The 18151-nt window shown below is 50.8% G+C and overlaps 2 protein-coding genes across 5 annotated transcripts in view; one reads left to right on the top strand and one right to left on the bottom strand.

Annotated features, from left to right (window-relative positions):
- The window catches only part of DCAF8 (DDB1 and CUL4 associated factor 8), a 44779-nt gene extending 37173 nt beyond the window's left edge, over positions 1-7606 (top strand). For 3 of the 4 annotated variants that reach the window (XM_006096905.3, XM_023760680.1, XM_014462792.2), the window contains exons 10-14: positions 102-209; positions 1548-1678; positions 5435-5554; positions 5943-6059; positions 6649-7606. In XM_006096905.3, coding sequence (XP_006096967.1) covers positions 102-209; positions 1548-1678; positions 5435-5554; positions 5943-6059; positions 6649-6765 — 593 coding nt within the window. In that variant the 3' untranslated portion in view covers positions 6766-7606. The remainder of the gene's footprint in view (positions 1-101; positions 210-1547; positions 1679-5434; positions 5555-5942; positions 6060-6648) is intronic. The other variant, XM_023760681.1, reaches the window with a different exon arrangement.
- A 1315-nt stretch (positions 7607-8921) lies between these two features.
- On the bottom strand, positions 8922-17967 carry PEA15 (proliferation and apoptosis adaptor protein 15). Its single transcript, XM_006096904.3, has 4 exons — positions 17848-17967; positions 12604-12777; positions 11037-11192; positions 8922-10883 (listed from the first exon to the last, which is right to left on the bottom strand). The coding sequence occupies exons 2-4, from the start codon at positions 12773-12775 to the stop codon at positions 10819-10821; spliced, it is 393 nt and encodes a 130-aa protein (XP_006096966.1). The 5' UTR covers positions 12776-12777; positions 17848-17967; the 3' UTR covers positions 8922-10818.
- Positions 17968-18151: the final 184 nt, after the last annotated feature.

Below are 18151 nucleotides of genomic sequence, written 5' to 3'. Positions count from 1 at the left end.
AGGGGGCACTACTGGCAAGAAGCCCCACCCCTACCCCCAGCTCCCAATCCCAACTTTTTTTTCAGCCTTTGCCTTCACTGCTGTGTGCTTGTTCTTGGCAGAGCTCCTGGCCAGTTACAACGATGAAGACATTTATCTCTTCAACTCCTCTCACAGTGATGGGGCCCAGTATGTTAAGAGATATAAGGGCCACAGAAATAACGCCACAGGTGAGGCTGTCTTTCTAGGTTTTTGTAGCCAAGTCTGCTGGCTTGGAGAACCAGTGTCTCATTCGGGTTATGCAAATAGGAACTACCTACAGGAGTAGACTGCCTGCCACTGAGGGCTGTGGGAGGGGATCCCTAATTGGGCTGGAGTTGTCGTGGGCCTACTTTGGGGGCATCTCTCATCGCTGCAATTATTTGGTTTGAGCATAAGGAGACTGGACTATTTTTCTTATGGTTTCAGTTAACCTCAGGATTCAAAGGCTTGTTAAGGAAGTCTGGGAAAGCCCTCCTCAGTCAGTGGTACTGGATTGCCTAAAAGAGGGTGACTCTGTACTTCTGAGAGGAGGAGGAGGAAGTGATTCTTTTGAATGAGGCAGAGGAGGAGGAATGGTGTAGTACCTCGCCCAAGTTTGTAATGGAGTTTGTCCTTTTTTGTTCTGTCTTGTTCTTCGCTACACAGTGGAGTCATGTGATAGTCTTTTAAAAATACCGGTGCCTGGCTCCCAACCCCAGGCATTCTGATGCAATTGGTAAGGGATGTGACCCGATTGGGATGTTAAAAGCCCTTTACATGATTCTAATGTACAGGAAAATTGGGGAATCACTGCTCTTCGTTATTGTTACCATGCCTAACAGATATCTGTCATAATTTTGATTTGGAGAGAGCAGTTAGTTTTCCTCTTTCTCTTGAGCTGGTGAGAAGAGAGGGAAAACCTGTACTTGGATCTTAGTCCATGGCCAGACAGAGGGAGGGCTAGTCCCATTTCTGGTAAAGACTGGCGTCATAGTTGGGACTCCTGGCTTCTTTCACTAACTCGAGAGAATGGAGCCCCGTTGTGCAGAGGCTTGGTAACGAGCACAGTTAGATGCCGCTTTAGGCAGTGGTGATGTGTGCCTCCATCAGTCTCAGGTCAGCTGATGAAAGGAAGTGTTGACAAGGTACCAATGAAGTATACATCCCAAGAAAATCCTAGGGCCTAGGACAGAGCTGTCTAGGAGTAGGCAGAGCTGGGGTGATTCAGATTGGGACAGTAAGGCATTAGTGAGGCCTGTGGTTGCTTGAAAGGGTGTGGAATGATGAGACTTAGACTATTGCTAGGGACTGCCAACTCCTCAGCCCTTGGGTCTCTTTGGGACAATAGAAATAGTCTCAGGGACTGGTATGATTCTTGTTATGACTATTATACATATGTATTCCCTTGACAGTTCTGTGAAAATGAAAGGCACTCTTTGGCTCTTAGCTGTTTTGGAGTTTGTGACTGACTAAATTCCTTCTGAGGTAAATCTGTATAGGCCTGATGCCAACCGTCATGTGGTTTATTCCCTCATTTATCATTTCAGTTAAAGGCGTCAATTTCTATGGCCCCAAGAGTGAGTTTGTGGTGAGCGGTAGTGACTGCGGGCATATCTTCCTCTGGGAGAAATCATCCTGCCAGATCATTCAGTTCATGGAGGGGGACAAGGGAGGCGTGGTGAGTATGTTGTGCTGGTGGGCTGGCTCCCTACTCTCTCCAGTCATTAAGGTAGGTTTTGGCAGGGCCTCTGAATTCTCACTGTGACGACATGATACCATGTCTTAGAGGGCCGGCCAGCTAAAAGACAGTGTGGTCTGGGAGAGCTGAGATTTCGATAGGATATTTTCTTCCTTTTCCTATCTTTTGCCCCTGTAAGACATGGCTTATTGAAAAAAGAAATGGATCTTAGGGAAGAACCTCTGGCCTGAGTGAGGTATCTCTAGGCATGGACCTTTTGCAAAAGGAAAGCATGAAAGTTGAGTGGGTACCATCCTATATAATGTCAAAGAGGTCTCCATGTCTCATCCCTTACCAGGAGCTAAGTAGTGATCTTAGCTAGATTCTGGATCAGTGGATATAAGTTGGAAGGAGCATTTTTCAGATAATTGGGAAAATCAGAAAAAAGGTCTGTGTATTAGATAAATAACATTCAATGTTAAATTTATTTGATGTGGTGATAGCATTCTATTTATAATATCCTTGTACTTAGGAGATACATATTAAGTATTTAAGTGTGAAGTGTCATGCTTATATTCAAATGGCTACAAACACACAACATATGTGAGAGAACAAATATGGTCAAAACAATTTTTTTTAAAATAATGACTGGGCAGCATGCTTTATAAACCATGATCACATCAGTCTGCTTGTCCTTTGACTTCTCCAGACAACCTCCATAGAGATAGGGCACAAAGGAAGCATGAGGATCCTGAGTTGGGGAGTGAAGCATGGTCAGCTTAAGATGTATCTGGCTAACCATATATTTTTTTTTCTTTTTTCTTTTTTAAGACCCAGAGTCACAAAGAAGTTGAATAGCTTTCTGTTGTAAGGTTTTTGGACTGCAGAAGATATGAGCGAGACTGTTTGGGAGACTACATTATACTGGTTACCCAAGATAGTCTGGTTAAGAGCCTCTAAGGAATGACTGGTCAGCTTAGTCTCTCTTCCTTTTCATCCTTCTGAGCTGTGGAGAGCTGCAAAGAGCCCAGCCATCCTTTGATGAGGTTTACCCAGAGAGTGGTGTTATAATTTAGAATAGTTTCTTGCAATCGGGACCCCATTCCTCTGTGTGTTTCTTGCCCTGGTGTGAGGCTATTTGAGATTTTTTTCTGGTTTCCTGTAAGTTTTTTGGACCTAGAACCAGTAGATATTCAAGACTTCTATGGCCTGAGTATAAATGAAGAGGAATCTAGAACTTGAAGGAGTGTGTGTTGCCTGCTTCATTTTCTTTATTTTTTAAAAATATATTTTTATTGATTTCAGAGAGGAAGGGAGAGGGAGAGAGAGATAGAAACATCAGTGATGAGAAAATCATCGATTGGCTGTTTCCTGCATGCCCCCCCACTGGGAATTGAGCTCGCAACCCAGGCATGTGCCCTTGACTGGAATCGAACCCGGGACCCTTCAGTCCCCAGGTCGGCGCTCCATCCACTGAGCCAAACCTGCTAGGCCGCCTGCTTTATTTTCTACTCTTAAGTCCTCATCTATCATCTGCAATGAACAAACCCAGTCTTAATGAGAATTCTATAACAGGCATGTAGTCAGAAGGAAGTCAAAAGGAGCCAGTGAATCCTTTCTTGATTATAAATTGTTGTCTTGAATTCCGTTCCAGAGATGCAGAGCTGCGCTTGTCTATTCTCCAAAATCACTTCTCAGGCCAATTTGCTTTCAGCTCAGCCACTCTTAGGGTTTGATGATTAATCTAGGTGCCCAGATGAAGAGGGTAATTGCTTGTGTTTGGGTGGTCATGTGAGGGACTAGACCTACAGTGTGTTTCCTGGCTTATTCTCACCTCTGCAAGCTGAATGATTCATATGGTTCTCACTTGGCTTTCTCTGTTTTTGTTTTTGTTTTGTCTTAAACTCCCAGCAGTGGGATCACCAGGCACCAGCCTCAATGCAGACTGATAGCAGGTCTGTATTGTCAAGTAGAATATTAGAACCAGAAGGGATCTTAGAAATGATCGTCCACGTTTGCCTAGGTCTCTTGACTCTGTTTTTGCCTCAAACTCTAGTCCTTGCTTTGTTCCCATTCAGGGACAAGGGTTGGGGGTGATGTCAAAGGACAACTAAGGCCAGAGCTCCTTTCTCTGCTCAGGCATTATTGACCAGATAAGTCTTGGCATTCAGGCAAGGTCTGGTGAAGTGCTCAGGTATCCTGGTCCAGAAACTATTGGCTCCTTCAGCAGGCTCCAGCTTGAGTACTGTAGTGTAATTTATCTGTTATTTCTTTTGCCATTGGCTTTGTCCTTAGTCTTAAGTTCCAAGGAATTTCTCGAGAACCCTGTGCTTTTTAAATTTACTGACTTGTTCAAGCAGAGCCAGGTCAGAGTAGAGGGACTTACAAGGTAAGATCAGTGAATTCAAGGTTTGTGTATAAGCTGTCATTTAGCTTTTGGTAATGTTCCTGGGCATTGGAGTTTCTGTCTAGTGCCTCCTCATGTTCTAGATGCTGGAACCTCTTACACACTAGCTGAAGGAGCCCAAATATAAAGTGCAGTGTGCTGATACACGGAGTGCAGAGAAGGGAAATGGGTTTCTACTTTACTCTTAGGCTCTTTACTGAGCATTTTGTTTATTTGTAAATATAAAACAAAAGAAGATTAGAAGTCTGTGTGTCAGTTTTATTTTCCATGCTGGCCCCAGCTTACCCTCATCTGTTCTGCAAGGTCAGACGAGGCAGAGGAGGTTGGTCCAGAGAACAGAGAGACTTTTTGCCAGGGGTTGACTTCTTGGACTGTAGGGTGGCTGCAAGGCTGGGTGGGGTGAGAGGAGTCATGGCTAGGACCACACACACCTTCTTCATTCTTGGTGCCTTTCCTGTCTACACCTGACTAAAAGGCCGAAAATGTTTTAGCAGCTACATCTGCACCAGCACTTCTAATGGGCATGGGAGCTGCCCTGCCGTTCGGAAGGCTGAAGTTTCCAAGTCAGACAGCAGGGGGCAAGGGGGGCGGGGGGGCCTTGGACAGGAGGAAGCTGCCTAAGCCAGAGGCCTGTCTGCCTGCCCTAGTTTATTTCTCCTGCTCAGTGAGTACAACTAGAGGGTGGTTGAGATTGAGGCTATGGCTGCCCTAAGAAGCTGCTCTGGTATCCTCGGCCACCCTAGAGCTAGCCCTCCTGTGTTTTTAGGGCAGGTATCAGGATGCTGTCCCCTGAAATGTGCAGGGTTCCCAAGCAGACATGAATGTACCTCCATTACCCCACCACTCCCCACCTCAGCCTCTTCCTGCCTATGCCTTCCTCCAGTTCGAGTAAACGGTGCCACATCTTTGACTGTTCTCTGCTGCTTTCTTCATTGTTTTTAAATTTGTTTGCCACTTGGTGAAAGCCCCTGAGATGGTTTTTTCCAGTCTTGGGTGAGTTGGAGCTGTGGAATGTGTAGTGAATGAAATTATCTGGACCTCATTGCCTTTTTTTGAAGCCAGCATTAAGCGTGGCCAGTCACTTGCCCACCTCTAGGGCTATTTCTGGGGATGAGGCCACCCCTGCCTATACATAGGAAATGAGAAATGGGCCTGGTCTTTTAACCCAGTCTGGGCCAGAGTTTCTTCCACCTCCAGGGCTCTGGCTTAGCCTCATAATGGGTGAGCCTGCCTTTCCAGTAGCTGCTCAGCTCTGCTCAGGGGTAGTGATTTGGCTCAAGGTGAGTAGTGGTTTTGAAACCATATTCCTCCATACCCCTGAGCCTGAACTTTCCTCTCCTCCTGACTAGGTAAACTGTCTTGAGCCCCACCCTCACTTGCCTGTGCTGGCAACCAGCGGCCTGGACCATGATGTCAAGATCTGGGCACCCACAGCTGAAGCTTCTACTGAGCTTATAGGGCTAAAGGATGTAAGTAGCTGACTGCAAAAGTTCTTCGTTGTCATAGGAAGGGATAATTTCTGCCCAGTTATTCAAAAGCACTGCTCTAACCCCTCTCCCCCGCACGCCTGTCCCTGCCTCTCTAGGAACAGTCCCAGTCTGGCGCGAAGCTTTGAAGTGCCTCTGGCTCGTGCTAGAGTGGGGGCAGGGGACATTTTTTAGGAAGAATCATTCTATTTAAAGTCTCCACCTTGTCAGTGGATGGACCTGGGCACCCTTTCCTAATCTAATCTAGCTCCACTTCAGCTTCACAGCTCTAAGGGAAGTCTTTATTGGCTAAAACACCAGCCTTTTCTGATCAGGTCCAGGGTCCCCATTCATTACATACTCCCATGTCCCTAACCCTTTTTTGCTCCAGGTGATTAAGAAGAACAAGCGGGAACGGGATGAAGATAGCTTGCACCACACTGACCTGTTTGATAGCCACATGCTCTGGTTCCTCATGCATCACCTGAGACAGAGACGCCATCACCGGGTAAGCTGGAGTGGGAAGGGAGCTCCCAGGTTCTAGTGCACACTTCCTCGCTGCTTTAAAGAGGAACCGGGTGGTCTTGGTTGGGCTTCTATTCATTGTCCCGCATTCCCATCAGAGCCCTGCCGTGGCCTTGGGAGAGCCACTGGCAAAAATGGGTGGCATCTGCTTTTTGTTCTCCATTGCCATTCATGCACAGTGATGTCTTCAAAAAGACAAGGTCATGAGGGTGGGGAAGGAGTTGAGAAGGAATAAGTCTCAGGGAGACCCTTCTGTTTTTCTTCTCATGCCAGAAGAGGCCTAGGGTAGGGTAAACTATGGCATTTGGCTTATTGCCTGCTTTTGTAAATAAAGTTTTATTGGAACACAGCTATACCCATTCATTTATGTATTCATTTATGTACTTGCACACTACAACAGCAGAGTTGCATAGTTATAACAGCTATATGGCCTAAGAGTCTAAAATACTTACTGTCTGGCCCTTTAAGAAAAATTCTGCTGACCCCTGGCCTAGAGTATCTGAATTATATAGCTAAGATCTAACAGGTTTGTCGTTCAGGGAAGTTACTGACAAGCCTTTCCCATTCTACAGCGCTGGCGAGATCCTGGGGTCGGGGCCACAGATGCAGACTCTGATGAGTCTCCCAGTTCCTCAGATACATCGGACGAGGAGGAGGGCCCTGACCGGGTGCAGTGCATGCCGTCCTGAGGCCTCGTACCCAGGAGGGGCGGGCTGGGGCTGCCAACCTGATCCTGCCTGGGAGCCCTTTCCTGTCCTTACATTCAGCTGAAACGCACTTTGGACTTTTTGCTTTAGATAAAAGAAAGAATCCCAGGAGGACAAACCAGAGAGGAGTGAACCTACAGAGTACCTAGGAGTGGGGTTGAGCCCTGGAAGGGGTTCCATGGAAAGATGCATAGGACTTGGTAGAAATGGCCTCTCCCCAAAGCCTTTTGGGGGAGTAGGAAAGGGAGCCTATTTTGTTACCTGGTTTGGGATAAGGAGTGGGGTTTCCTTTTCTTTAATCTCCCTTGTTTCTTGGGTGGGGGTTTGGGGATATAACTGGCTGTTCAGTACCAAGGAGCCAGAGTGGGGGTGGTAGAGTTCCACTCTCTCTTTGGTTTAGGTTTTTGACCTTTTTTTCCTTTATTGTTAAAAAATCTATGACAGTTACATTATCCCCCCCTTCCCCCCCCCCCCAAGATCCTGTTTTTCTGGGAAGTCCTTAGAGCCCTTACCATCCACACTCTTCACTTTCCTTCCCTTTCCTTCCCACCCATCCATCCTCTCTACTTTTCACAGTGTTTTGCACTTGATTATGTATCCCTTACTCTCTTCTCTTCATCCCATCACCCCCTAATATCTGGTGAGGGAGGTTGGTGGGAAGTGGGAAGAGGAGCAGAAGTGGAGGAAGAATAGGAAGGATGTTACCTCTTCTGTTACTTTAAAAAAAAGTTGTTTGGTGGCAGCAATCTCCCTGTCCCTATCACTGTTAGAAGCCTAATTTTATATCTATTATAAATATATTAAAAAGCAAGTCAAATCTGAATGTATCATGTTAACATTATTGTTCAAGTTGAAATACCTACCTATTCTCTGTGATGGCAATAAAGGGGCTCACAGGAGAGAGTGATGGAGAGTAATGGTGTGGAGGGGGTAGCCTCCTCTTGTTTGGCCATTAGAGATTGGGGCTAACCCCTTGGGTTGTGAGAGGCTCAAGAATGGAAGGACTCTCAATTTTTCCGTTCCCTGCTTCCATTGTTTCCTGCTTCCATTGTTTCGGGGTTGGGGAAACAGGAAATTGCTTTCAGCTCTTTGCCTCAGGTCTCCTACCTCTCTTGTCGGGGGTTCCCAGGATGGCTCTTCCAACCAGAGACTGGCTCATCCTTAAAACTTGACTGAACTTTGATTTCAGAAAAGGTCCTGCCACTGCAGACGGTCTCTCCTAGGATCGTGTGTGACAGAAGACACTCTTCGCTTTAGCTGTTGTTGCCTTTTTTTTTTTTAGCTGCTTGATTCTTTATACCATCAATCCCCACAACAGCAATCTTCCTAGTAATGGAAGAATATATATAGGATAAGACCGCCTGGGCTTTCCTTTATACCTTATCCACATCTTATCTTGGGAGGGACAGGCCATTCATCTAAGGATTGATTAAGGTGGCTGGGCCTTGGACACCTTTCTTCTCACTGGTCACTGAATATGGAAGTCCCAGTTGAATTCTTGCCCTTAAATGCTTTTGCTGCTATTTCTTTGCACCCTCAACCAGGAATTCTGCATCCTGCGGCAGTCACATTCTATTAGAACGGGCTAGGAACGAAGGGAAGAGGAAAAGGGTGGAATTCCCGATACTCCTTCCTTCTGCCCCTTTTCCTAGCGGCTCTTCTTTCGGAGGTTGGGACTATGTGCTGACAGTGATCTGTGCTCCTGTTGCTAATGGGTGAGGTGATGGAGTGGGCACAAAACCATGCGCTCGGAATTGGTTGTCTATTTTCTCTTGGTAAAGCCCCCCGCCCCGGACGGCTCTCTGTGTGTAGTGGGCCATTCACTTGTGATGGGCTATTTTTGCTCCTTCCAATATAGGTACCTGGCCCTGGCCTTATTACACTTTAGGAAATCTAATCTGGAATATCCATGTTTCCAGTGCTTGGGCTCCCAACTGGAGACTGTTGTAGGTGGAATAGGCCCCATAGCTCAGTGATACCTAGGAGATGGGGCAGGGGAGATACTGTTAGGGGTGTTTTCCTGGCCTGTTCCAGGCTGCAGTGAGGGATTTGGGGGTAAATACTGCTTTCCCTCCCTTACCAGCCATTCAGAGACTCCAAAATCCTGATCATTCATCTGAGTTCTAGAATCAGTCAGATACAGTTCAGTCAATCACCTTTATTCCAGGGTTAGGACAAGGCCGTGCACACTACACAGAGGAGCACAGGAATGAGCAGTCTCACAGCAATTACAGAGAGGGGGGGGGGAGGGGGGGGGAAGGAAAGAGACAGTTAGTCTTTTTAGATGATTTTGCCTTACAGAGCAATTACTAGACTGCTGAAACGACCCTGTCTGCCTTCTCCCTATCTCATCCTCTCCTCTCTTCAAAGGAAGGCTCCTACTCATTCTCATTCATCCTCATTCTCGGTCTCTTGCTCTCATATAATATACCCTTACTGGAAAGACAATTAATTCATGCTCATTTCCCTTTCCCAATTCTACAAGTCTTTCTCTCTCCTTCAGGGAGAAGCCAGACAGGGCTGGGGAACTTGGGAAGGTCCTTTAAGGCAAAACTGGAGTACTCGAGGTGTATGTGTTAAGGCAGGTGTCCGCAGCAGTGGCCAGAGGGGACAGGCAGGCTGGGCTGGGCTAGGAGTGGAAGGTGCTCTCCAACCAGTCTGGCTTCTTCCCTCTTCCAACAGCCACCCCTCCCATTCAAGTTTTGCTCCCACATCCTAGAAGCTCCTAACATAAACTTTCTCTAGTCTCTTGAGATTACATGTGAATTTAAAGTTAAAAAATAAGTTTTGTTCTGACTATGTAGGAATTTGACTCTGCCACTCCCTTCATTGTGGCATTCGCCTCCCACCCCCACTCTGGCCTAGACAATAAGTTAATGCTAGACACCACAAGAAAGGGCAGACATGGCAGTGTGGGTTTAATATACATATATGTAGAATATATATGTACACACAGTTAGCACGGTCAGGGTGGGGAGGGCAGGCAGGAGGCCGGGGTCACTGTACTTGTAGTGATTTAGAGAGGAGGTGTTCACAAGCCCAAGGCGCCAGGATGCGGGAGAGGGGTTCCCAAGTCCCTTCCTGGGTTGAATTGGGGGTCAGTGCAAGGAAAACACTGTCATTAACTCCTTCCCTTACTTCGGGCTTGGGGTGTTCTAGACCAGGGAAAGGGAAAGTTTCCTACATAACCACTCTGGGACTCTGTAGGTGGGGGCAGAATTGGAGTGAAAACGTTAAGAATCTCGTTCCCCAACCTCCTGAGGCTCGGGGTCAGTATGTGCAACAGTCTGAGTAGGAATAAAGGAGGGGAAGGAGCCCCTCAGCCCCGGCTCAGGCTCAGTGGGGCATTCTCCCAGCACAGTCTCTCCAGAGCAGATGGGTGGGGGAACCTAATGCTGGGTGCTCTGCTTTGGGGCTAGGAAAGGATCCATGGTCCTGTCATTCAATCCTGGCTCATACCCATCTGAGGGGAGCACAACGGGACCTGCTGGTACCGAGGCCCCTCAACCTGAGGAATAGCTGGACTCCACAGCCAGTCCAGCGTGGGGTAAAACCGAACTCTGAACTCGGGCTTTTCTCTGCCCCTCCCAGGTGGAGTTTGGGTAGCCTCTTCACCTTCCCTCCCGCCTGCATCTCCTGTGTCTCACTCCCACTTTGGCTCCTCAATGTAGGAACATGCAGGTCCATTTTGCTCTCACACTTGCGAGAGGTGGTGGGAAAGCGGAGAAAGGGGGGATAGGAGGAATGTGCCCATTTCTATACGCAGTTTCCCAAGAGTGGGAACACTCAGCCCCCCACCCCAGCCTCTGACCCCCAGCCCCTCACAAGGAAGAGGAGCTAGATGAGCTAGACATGTAGACAGACAGCCAGAGCGTGTGCACACACACACACACGCACACAGTAAGGGGGTTAGGACCAGGTTAGTAAGTGGGTAGATTTGTGGGGGTGGGGGGTGCCTTTGCCCCCTCCCCTGGAGGCTGGGGGAAGGGAGTGGTCCTATGAAGGTCCAACCTTCCTCCTCTTCCTCCCCCTCGCTCAGGCTTTCTTCGGTGGAGGAGCCAGTTTGATGATCTCTTCCTCAGAGGGCTGCCGGATAATGTCTGAGGGCAAAAAGGGACACGTCCGGGGATGGGATATGGGAGACACCAGGCAGGCCCGTTGAACATCAGCCTTCATGCTCCCAGAGTGCAAGCAACTCCAGGGATCAACCACGGGAGAGGGCACAAGTGCACAGTAAGGGCAAGGCCTCTTACCTTTGTACTTCTTGGCACTGGGGATACGGGTTAGCTTGGTGTCCAGCTCATCCTCCTCAGAGATCTTCAGAACACGGGTTCTGTAGTCAACCACCATAGTGAGTAGGTCAGGTCGGCGAGAGATCTCAAAGATGTGCTCAATGTAGGAGAGGTTGTCTGGAGCAAGGCAGGAAACGGAGGGTTAGAGCTAAGCTGTGTGTGTGTGTGTGTGTGTGTGTGTGTGTGTGTGTGGCGGGGGGGGGGGGGTGCGGGTCAGCCTCCCCCATTCTACCAGATCAGGCCTCTGGAACCAAGACTGAGTTGCTCACAGTGGGTATCAGAGGGGCAACAGAAGAGGAGGAGCCACTAAGCCGAGAAAAGAAAGCTAAGGCGCCAAAGAGCAGTACAGATGACTGTTCCCAAGGAGAGCAGAGCATCCATCAGTGATGGTTCTAGATCACGGATTTAGAATGAGGGATTTAGGTTCAATACATGTGACGTCGGGGAGAGAAAAATTAACTGGCTTCCAAATACTCCCCACCCACCCTGAGCTGCTTCCACTTTTCCTCCAAGCAAGCTTCAGAAAACATTTCCTGATAGCACAGGTGGGACTGGAGGGTGGGATCTAGACAACCCAGGGCTACTTCTGGGCCCAGTAAAAGGTAATTATCCACGAGAGAAGGCACAGCCATGACCAGAGGAGGATTTCCCTGACCTGGCCAGCTCTAAGGCCTTTTCCCTGGCTCCTCCGCTGACCACTGCGGTAGTAAATGGAACCTCCTCCTCAGCCTCCCTCCGCTACACCAACTCAGATCACTCACCTCACCTATCAAATGCCCTGTCACTCAAGGCCCTTCACAGCACAGCCTTAACTTACCCTCCAGCCACTTCTGCGCATACTCTGTGCCCCAGCAAGCAAAGCAGGGCTTCTTGCTTTTCCAAACATACCAGCTACTCTCCCACCTCCAGCACGATGGTCCTGGCCTAGCATCCCTCCTCTGGATTCCGCCTTTGAAATCCCACTTGCCTTTCAGGGTTATTTTTATACACCAATTGCTCCCTAAAGCCCCTCCACAGTTGTGGTCTCTGAAGGTGGATAAAACCGCCCAGCTGGTTCGGCTCAGTGGATAGAGCGATGGTTTGTGGACTGAAGGGTCAAGGGCACATGCCTGGGTTGCTGGCTCGATCCCCGGTAGGGGGTGTGCAGGAGGCAGCCCATGAATGATTCTTTCTCATCACTGATGTTTCTCTCTCCCTCTCTCTTCCTCTCTGAAATTAATTTAAAAAATATATTTTAAAAAGTGGATAAAATTTTAGAACTTGGGATTTTATCCCTTTCAACTTATGTTTTAATATTGTATTATATAGAATAGCACTCTCTGAATAATGTTTTTTACCGACAAGAACATGCTGAAGAATGTAAAGGCCACGGCCCTAGAGCCCCTCCACTCTTGGAGCATTTTAATTCTGTCCTGCCTTGCCGGAGGGGAGCACCCGGTGTGTATAGGAGCTCGGAGCTCATTTCTATTTGCTGAATGAACTGAGCCCCAGAACAGCTGCTGGCAGGAGGCCTGGGGCCCCTCCCCACCTTTGTCCAGCTTGTTGTGGCTCTCCAGGAAGCTGAACCAGGCGCTGCCCGTGGTGATCTCCTCACTCTTCTCACTGGGGATGTCCTCCTTGCAGGCCGACTTGAGCTGCTCCAGATCTTCCAGGGTGATGTTGTTGGTCAGGTCCTGGAGGAGGGTCCCGTACTCGGCCATGACTGGGGTTGGGAGGAACAAAGGGAGGGAGGCTGAGCCCGAAGTGTGGAATCTGGTTTACTCACTGGCACTTCCCACTCCCTCCTCCACCCCACCAGGCAAGTGCCTAGAACATGGAGGCTGGGGAGGGCCAGGGCTGGAAGGAGAAAAGAGAGGGAGGGGGAGCAGACAGGAAGATATTTGGAAGCTAGGGACCAGGCTGGAGCCTGGAGAGAAGTTACGCTGCCTTCCCCCCACCATCTTTTCTCTTCATTTTACCCTTCTAACAGTAACCCTGGCAACAGCTCCCCAGACTGAGGAGGCGGTTACCATGGCAACCTGTTCTGGAGCTTCTCACCAGCTGCCTCCAAGTCCCCCCAGAATCACCTCACCCACCTGCAACCCATAAAAAAACAACAACACACAACAAAACAACTCTAAAACAATGACCACAGGGATGGGCTTGCTGTGGCCTAGAGAAGTGAGAAGGGGCTGCAGTTGGCTGGTCTTGTGTTCCAGCTTCCAATTTTCCCCAGAAGCAAAGGGGTCCCTCACTCAACTCCCACCACCCCACGAATGACTCATTTTGGAGGGATGCCTAGTTGCTTGGTCTAATGGTCCCCTGGCCCCTCTGCTCAGCCTTGTATTCAGTCATTAGGGCTCAAGGTGTGGGGGCGGGGAGGGGGAAGCAGTGGGCCGCTTTCCCCCTTGATTGCTGCTGGTCCTCCATACAGCCATCTCCTAGCCTTTGTGCTGTGCCTTCAGCCCCAGCGCCCAAGAATACCAAGCGGCTGGCTCTGGCCCCCTGCCAGTTCCCAGGCTGCTGGGTGGCGGGGAAGGGGTTTCGATGCATCACTGGGAGAGTCTGGCAGGAAGGGGGCTGCCACTCCTGTTTGCATCAACATCCCACTGGCACTACCTTCAGCAAGACCTCTCAGAAGGGGCTGGGCCAGGCTAGATCTCCCCCAGGCCTTTCCCGCCTCTCCTGGAGACCCCTGGGTGGGAGGGAGAGAACCATCAAGGCCCTCCTACTCACTAAGATAGGAACTGCGGCTGAGACAGAAGACGGGTCAGACCTTAGCTTGAACTTTCTGGATTTGATAAAATAGGAATCTCTAGTGAGTTTTAAAAGTGCCCCCCCCCCCCACACACACAATGAGTATATATTTTATCAGAAAAAGTAAAGCACCCCTGGCCAGTTTGGCTCAGTGGATAGAGCGTCAGCCTGCGGACTGAGGGGTCCCAGGTTCGATTCCAGTCAAGGGCATGTACCTTGGTTGCGGGCACATCCCCAGTAGAGTGTATGTGGGAAGCAGCTGATCGATGTTTCTCTTTCATCGATGTTTCTAACTCTCTATCCCTCTCCCTTCCTCTCTGTAAAAAATCAATAAAATGTATTTTTAAAAAAAGTAAAGCATTTTTAAAAGTAAATGATGTCAAACACTCTGCGGCTAGATCAGAGTGGGACAAGTTGCGAAATGACCTTGTACTTGACAGACTACCCACAAATCACACCAACAATGGGCTGGGAATGTGGCAGGTAAAAGGGGGCTGGTTGACACCCCCTATGTTCCTTAGTTCTGGCCTATATGCAGGGAAACTGAGGCAGAGAGGCATGGCATAGTAAGGGGCATGGAACCAGAAGTCGCCACTCCCAGCCCCCTACTTGGACCAGAACAAGCCTCCCTTGGTGGCAGGCAGTGTGACACAAATACACAATGAGCCAGGCAGCAGGGCCAGCACCACCCCCACAAGAAACAGGCACTTCCAGGCACACTCACTCACACACCCAGGTCCAACCAGACAGAAGGACCCCGCAGTGGCCCTGCCAGGCTGGGCCAGGAACAATGCGCTCTGACTGTCAGCACCAGGAACCGTCTCTGCCTTGAAATGTAGGTCACAGCAGCAGACTGGAGCCCAGCTGCCCCCTCCACTGATAATCCGAGGGCAGAACAGGGGGGAGGGATGTTAGGGCAAAAGGGATGGTGGGGAGGGAGTAGTCCAGGGATGAGAACAATGATGGAGGCAGGGGTGTGAGGACTGAAAAGGAATGGGCCTGGGAAGGAGGCAGGAAGCCCCAAGACGACCCTGCCCCAGTGGCAAAGTGGGACAGGGTTTAGGGTCACCTGCCTGGCTTTCACATGGAAGAAGTTTGTAAACAGATCTGGTGGGAACATGTGTGTGTGTGTGTGTGTGTGTGTGTGTGTGTGTGTCCTGGGAGGAGGTAAGATTTGGGGCTTTGAATCTAAAACAGATTTATAGGGAGGTGGGAGGGAAGGGATTAATGTGTGAGATACTCACCCACATGGGTGGGTAGGAGCTTTCTAAGAGTGAAACAGATACAAAGAGAAGTGGGGTGGCATGTTGAGTGGAGGGGGAAGTGTGTGTGTGCCAGGTTCCACTGCGGATGCCCACCCCTGGGTATGGGCATGTGTTTCGGGAGCAGGCAGTGGGTGTGTGGATGTGACTGAAGCAGCTGAGAGCATATGTAAGGGAAGATAACCACAGGCTCACATCCAGAGAAAAGAGGAAGGGGTGAGGGGGGCCCCACAGAATGGAGGAAGAGCTGGGGTTGGGAGAAAGAACAGGCTGCAAGCGAGGAATCATGGGGGAGGGGGGCAGGGAGCACAGTCCAGGAGAAGGTTGCTGCCTCAGCTCAGCAGTTACCATGGCAACCTCTGTTCTGGGTGCCCCCACCTCAGTTGTCAGGACAATGACACCACTGGATGGGAGGGTGTGTGGGGAGTTGTAAGAACAGACTGACAAAGCAGGAGTAAGGCTCCTTGAGGCGCAGGGAGAGGCAGCTGAGTGGCCTCCCTCCCTGGAGAGATCCCAGCTGAGGCAAGAGCAGGATGGTTTGGGGGTGCAAGGTGGAATCCCCTTACATGGCTCGCAAGTCTCGCTGAAAATTGTCCCTGGGGTGGTGTGGCCATGCTGGGGCTTTGCAGGAGTTTGGCTCCTTCACGCTCCATGTCACTTTCCTCACCGAGTCCCAGAATCCCTGAGGGTCTACGGGGCCTCCTGCCCTCCCGGCTCTGAGGAGCCCTCCAGGTCTGGAGCAGGGCAGAGGCTGCCCAGGGAACACTAGGCAGCCTGGGCGAGGCCATTCTTGGGACAGGATACCAGGGCAGGAACCAGGAACCGGGAACCGGGGCCAGGCTGCCAGGAAGTCAGCCCCTCCCCTCCCCGATCATTCTGTGCTCTGCTCACACCTACCTTCCTTCCTTCCTTGCTTCCTTCCTCCCTCCCTCTCCTTCCAAGCTGGCCCCAGGTGGAGCCCTGTCAAAGGTCTGTCCAACTTAGAACACTGAAGCGGAGGGGAAGGGGCAAGAATAGTATATACTGACCTTTTAGGGGCCAAGTTGGAAGCATGACAGGTAGGTGCTCCATGGACAGTGGGGGGGAAGGAGCAGGCCTGGGGGGCACCTTAAGAAGCTTAGCAAAATGGGCTCATGGGATGACCACCTGTGGAGGTGGTGGCAGCACCAGGAGCTTTTCTGTGCATTCTGCCGTTAATTCATGATTCTCCCCTCTCCCGAGCATTTGCTTCCAAATCCTCAATAAATGGAAAAGGCCTGAGGATTGGGAGCTGCCGCCCCTCTCCCTCACATCTGGGGCAGCTGTCTAAGGCTGAGGGGAGGGGCCAGGAGGTCCTGCAGTGAGGGGGGGGGGGGGCAGCTTGTAGGCATTCATCTGTCAGTCCTGGGGTGGGTGGGGGGAGAGGAGAGGCAGAGAGGTGGAGAGAGTGCAGGCTTCCTATTTTAAATTTTATCTGGCCCCCAAATTCCAGCAGTTCTGTAGTTCATCCCTAATTATTTCACTAATATCATACTCTTACTCAACTGACTTCTTCCCTGAGCTTCCATTCAGCCTGTGTGTGTGTGTGTGTGTGTGTGTGTGTGTGTGGTGGAGGGGGTATCTTTATTCCTGTAATGGAAAATAGGGCTCGAAGACTCCAGAGCCAGCCTGGGAGTGACAGGGGCAGGACACCTGGTCTCTCGGTGTCCAGTTCAAGCAGCAAAATGGGTCGCCCCTGGGCACAGGGACAGTGTGAAGCCATTGGCCCTCAGTCTAAGAGGAGAAAGACCAGCCGGAGATGAGGAGCTACTTGGCATTGGACCAGGCAGGGCAGAGTAGGGCCACCTGGCAGTGAGGAGGGGTGAGGCGCGTGCCCCACTCCCCTCATCTGGTTGTCTCTTCCTTGTTCATTCCCTCTCCCTGACCCCTCCGTCTCTTCCCCCTTTCCCTTCAATGGGCTTCCATCCCATCCCATTCAGTGGTGGCCATGCAGGCGTAGGACTCCCGGGCTCTGTGGCTCAGCAGCCCCATCTGCACACGCAGAGCTACTACTCTGTTAGGAAGGAGTAGCTTCCCTGCTGCGGAGAGAGGCTGGTGGGGAGGAGCCCGGGTGGGTTGGCTGCACACACATTGATGATGCCCCCCATGGCGCCGGGTGGCAGAGAGAGAGGATGGCAGGGCAGGCGGGGCTGTGGCTCTCCTTCATGCCTGACCTGACGATGCGTGCACACACGATGGGCACAGGTGTCAGGGAGCGGAGCAGGCAAGCGGGGCTGTCAGTAGCCTAGGGCATATCTGGCAATTTCCCCCACGCAATGTTTAACCACAAAGGGAAGAGCAATTAAAGCTAATCGCTCCCACAGCCTGGGGGCCAGGCAGCTCGTGTCGGGCCACAAAACACGGATTCAGCACGTTTGCCCAACTCCCTGTGGTCTCACTTCTCCCAGCGTCTCCCCACCATCCTGCTTCCCTCCTCCCCAGGTTCAGAGCCCCTGTCCTCGCCACCCCTGCACCCTTCCGTCCATAAGGACCAGCTCTGTGGCTCACTTCCTCCCTCCCCAGCTCCCTGGCTGCATCTCCGTCCCTCTCACACACATTCCCTTCATTCTCTCTCTCTGACTTGGGCTCCATCCTTGGCTGACTCACTCATTCTTTCATTTTCTCCCTCTCCCTTGCTCCCACCCCTCCTCCATCCCTTGGCCATTCTGGTGCCCCAAACCCAGCCATTCTCAGAACCCTGGGTTCTAAGGGTAACCAGCAGAAGTGGCCACCAGCACCCCTACTCCCCTACTCACCAGCTTCGGAGCACCAGGCTCGCTGGCCCTCAGCTGCTGTCTCCCTGTCCTGGAGTCAAAATGCCCCCTCTTTTCCCAGTTCCAGAGGGGCAACCTGAAGCCCAGGGAGAAGACGCCGAAGATGAGGGTGGACGCGGGGACAGGCCCCCCACTGCGCGGAGATGCTCCCCCGGGAGACTGGAGAGCGGCGGGTTGGGGTGGGGTTGGGTGTGTAGCGCAGGGACGCGGTGACCCGCCGCGCGGGCGTGTAGTAGTCACATGGGTGTGTGTCACCGCGTGTGTGGCGGGTCCCTGGGAGGTGTGT

The sequence above is a fragment of the Myotis lucifugus genome, unplaced genomic scaffold (assembly GCF_000147115.1).
Source record: "Myotis lucifugus unplaced genomic scaffold, Myoluc2.0 scaffold_190, whole genome shotgun sequence".
NCBI classification, from domain to species: domain Eukaryota; kingdom Metazoa; phylum Chordata; class Mammalia; order Chiroptera; family Vespertilionidae; genus Myotis; species Myotis lucifugus.
This window is presented reverse-complemented; position numbering and strand designations above follow the sequence as displayed.

Excerpts from the sequence above, each read along its gene's own strand:
- PEA15 (XM_006096904.3), bottom strand. The coding sequence starts at position 12,775 with ATGGCCGAGTACGGGACCCTCCTCCAGGACCTGACCAACAACATCACC. Across the intron at positions 11,193-12,603 it reads CCACAACAAGCTGGACAAAG|ACAACCTCTCCTACATTGAG; the intron begins GTGGGGAGGGGC and ends GCCTTGCTCCAG. Across the intron at positions 10,884-11,036 it reads CAGTGCCAAGAAGTACAAAG|ACATTATCCGGCAGCCCTCT; the intron begins GTAAGAGGCCTT and ends TTTTGCCCTCAG.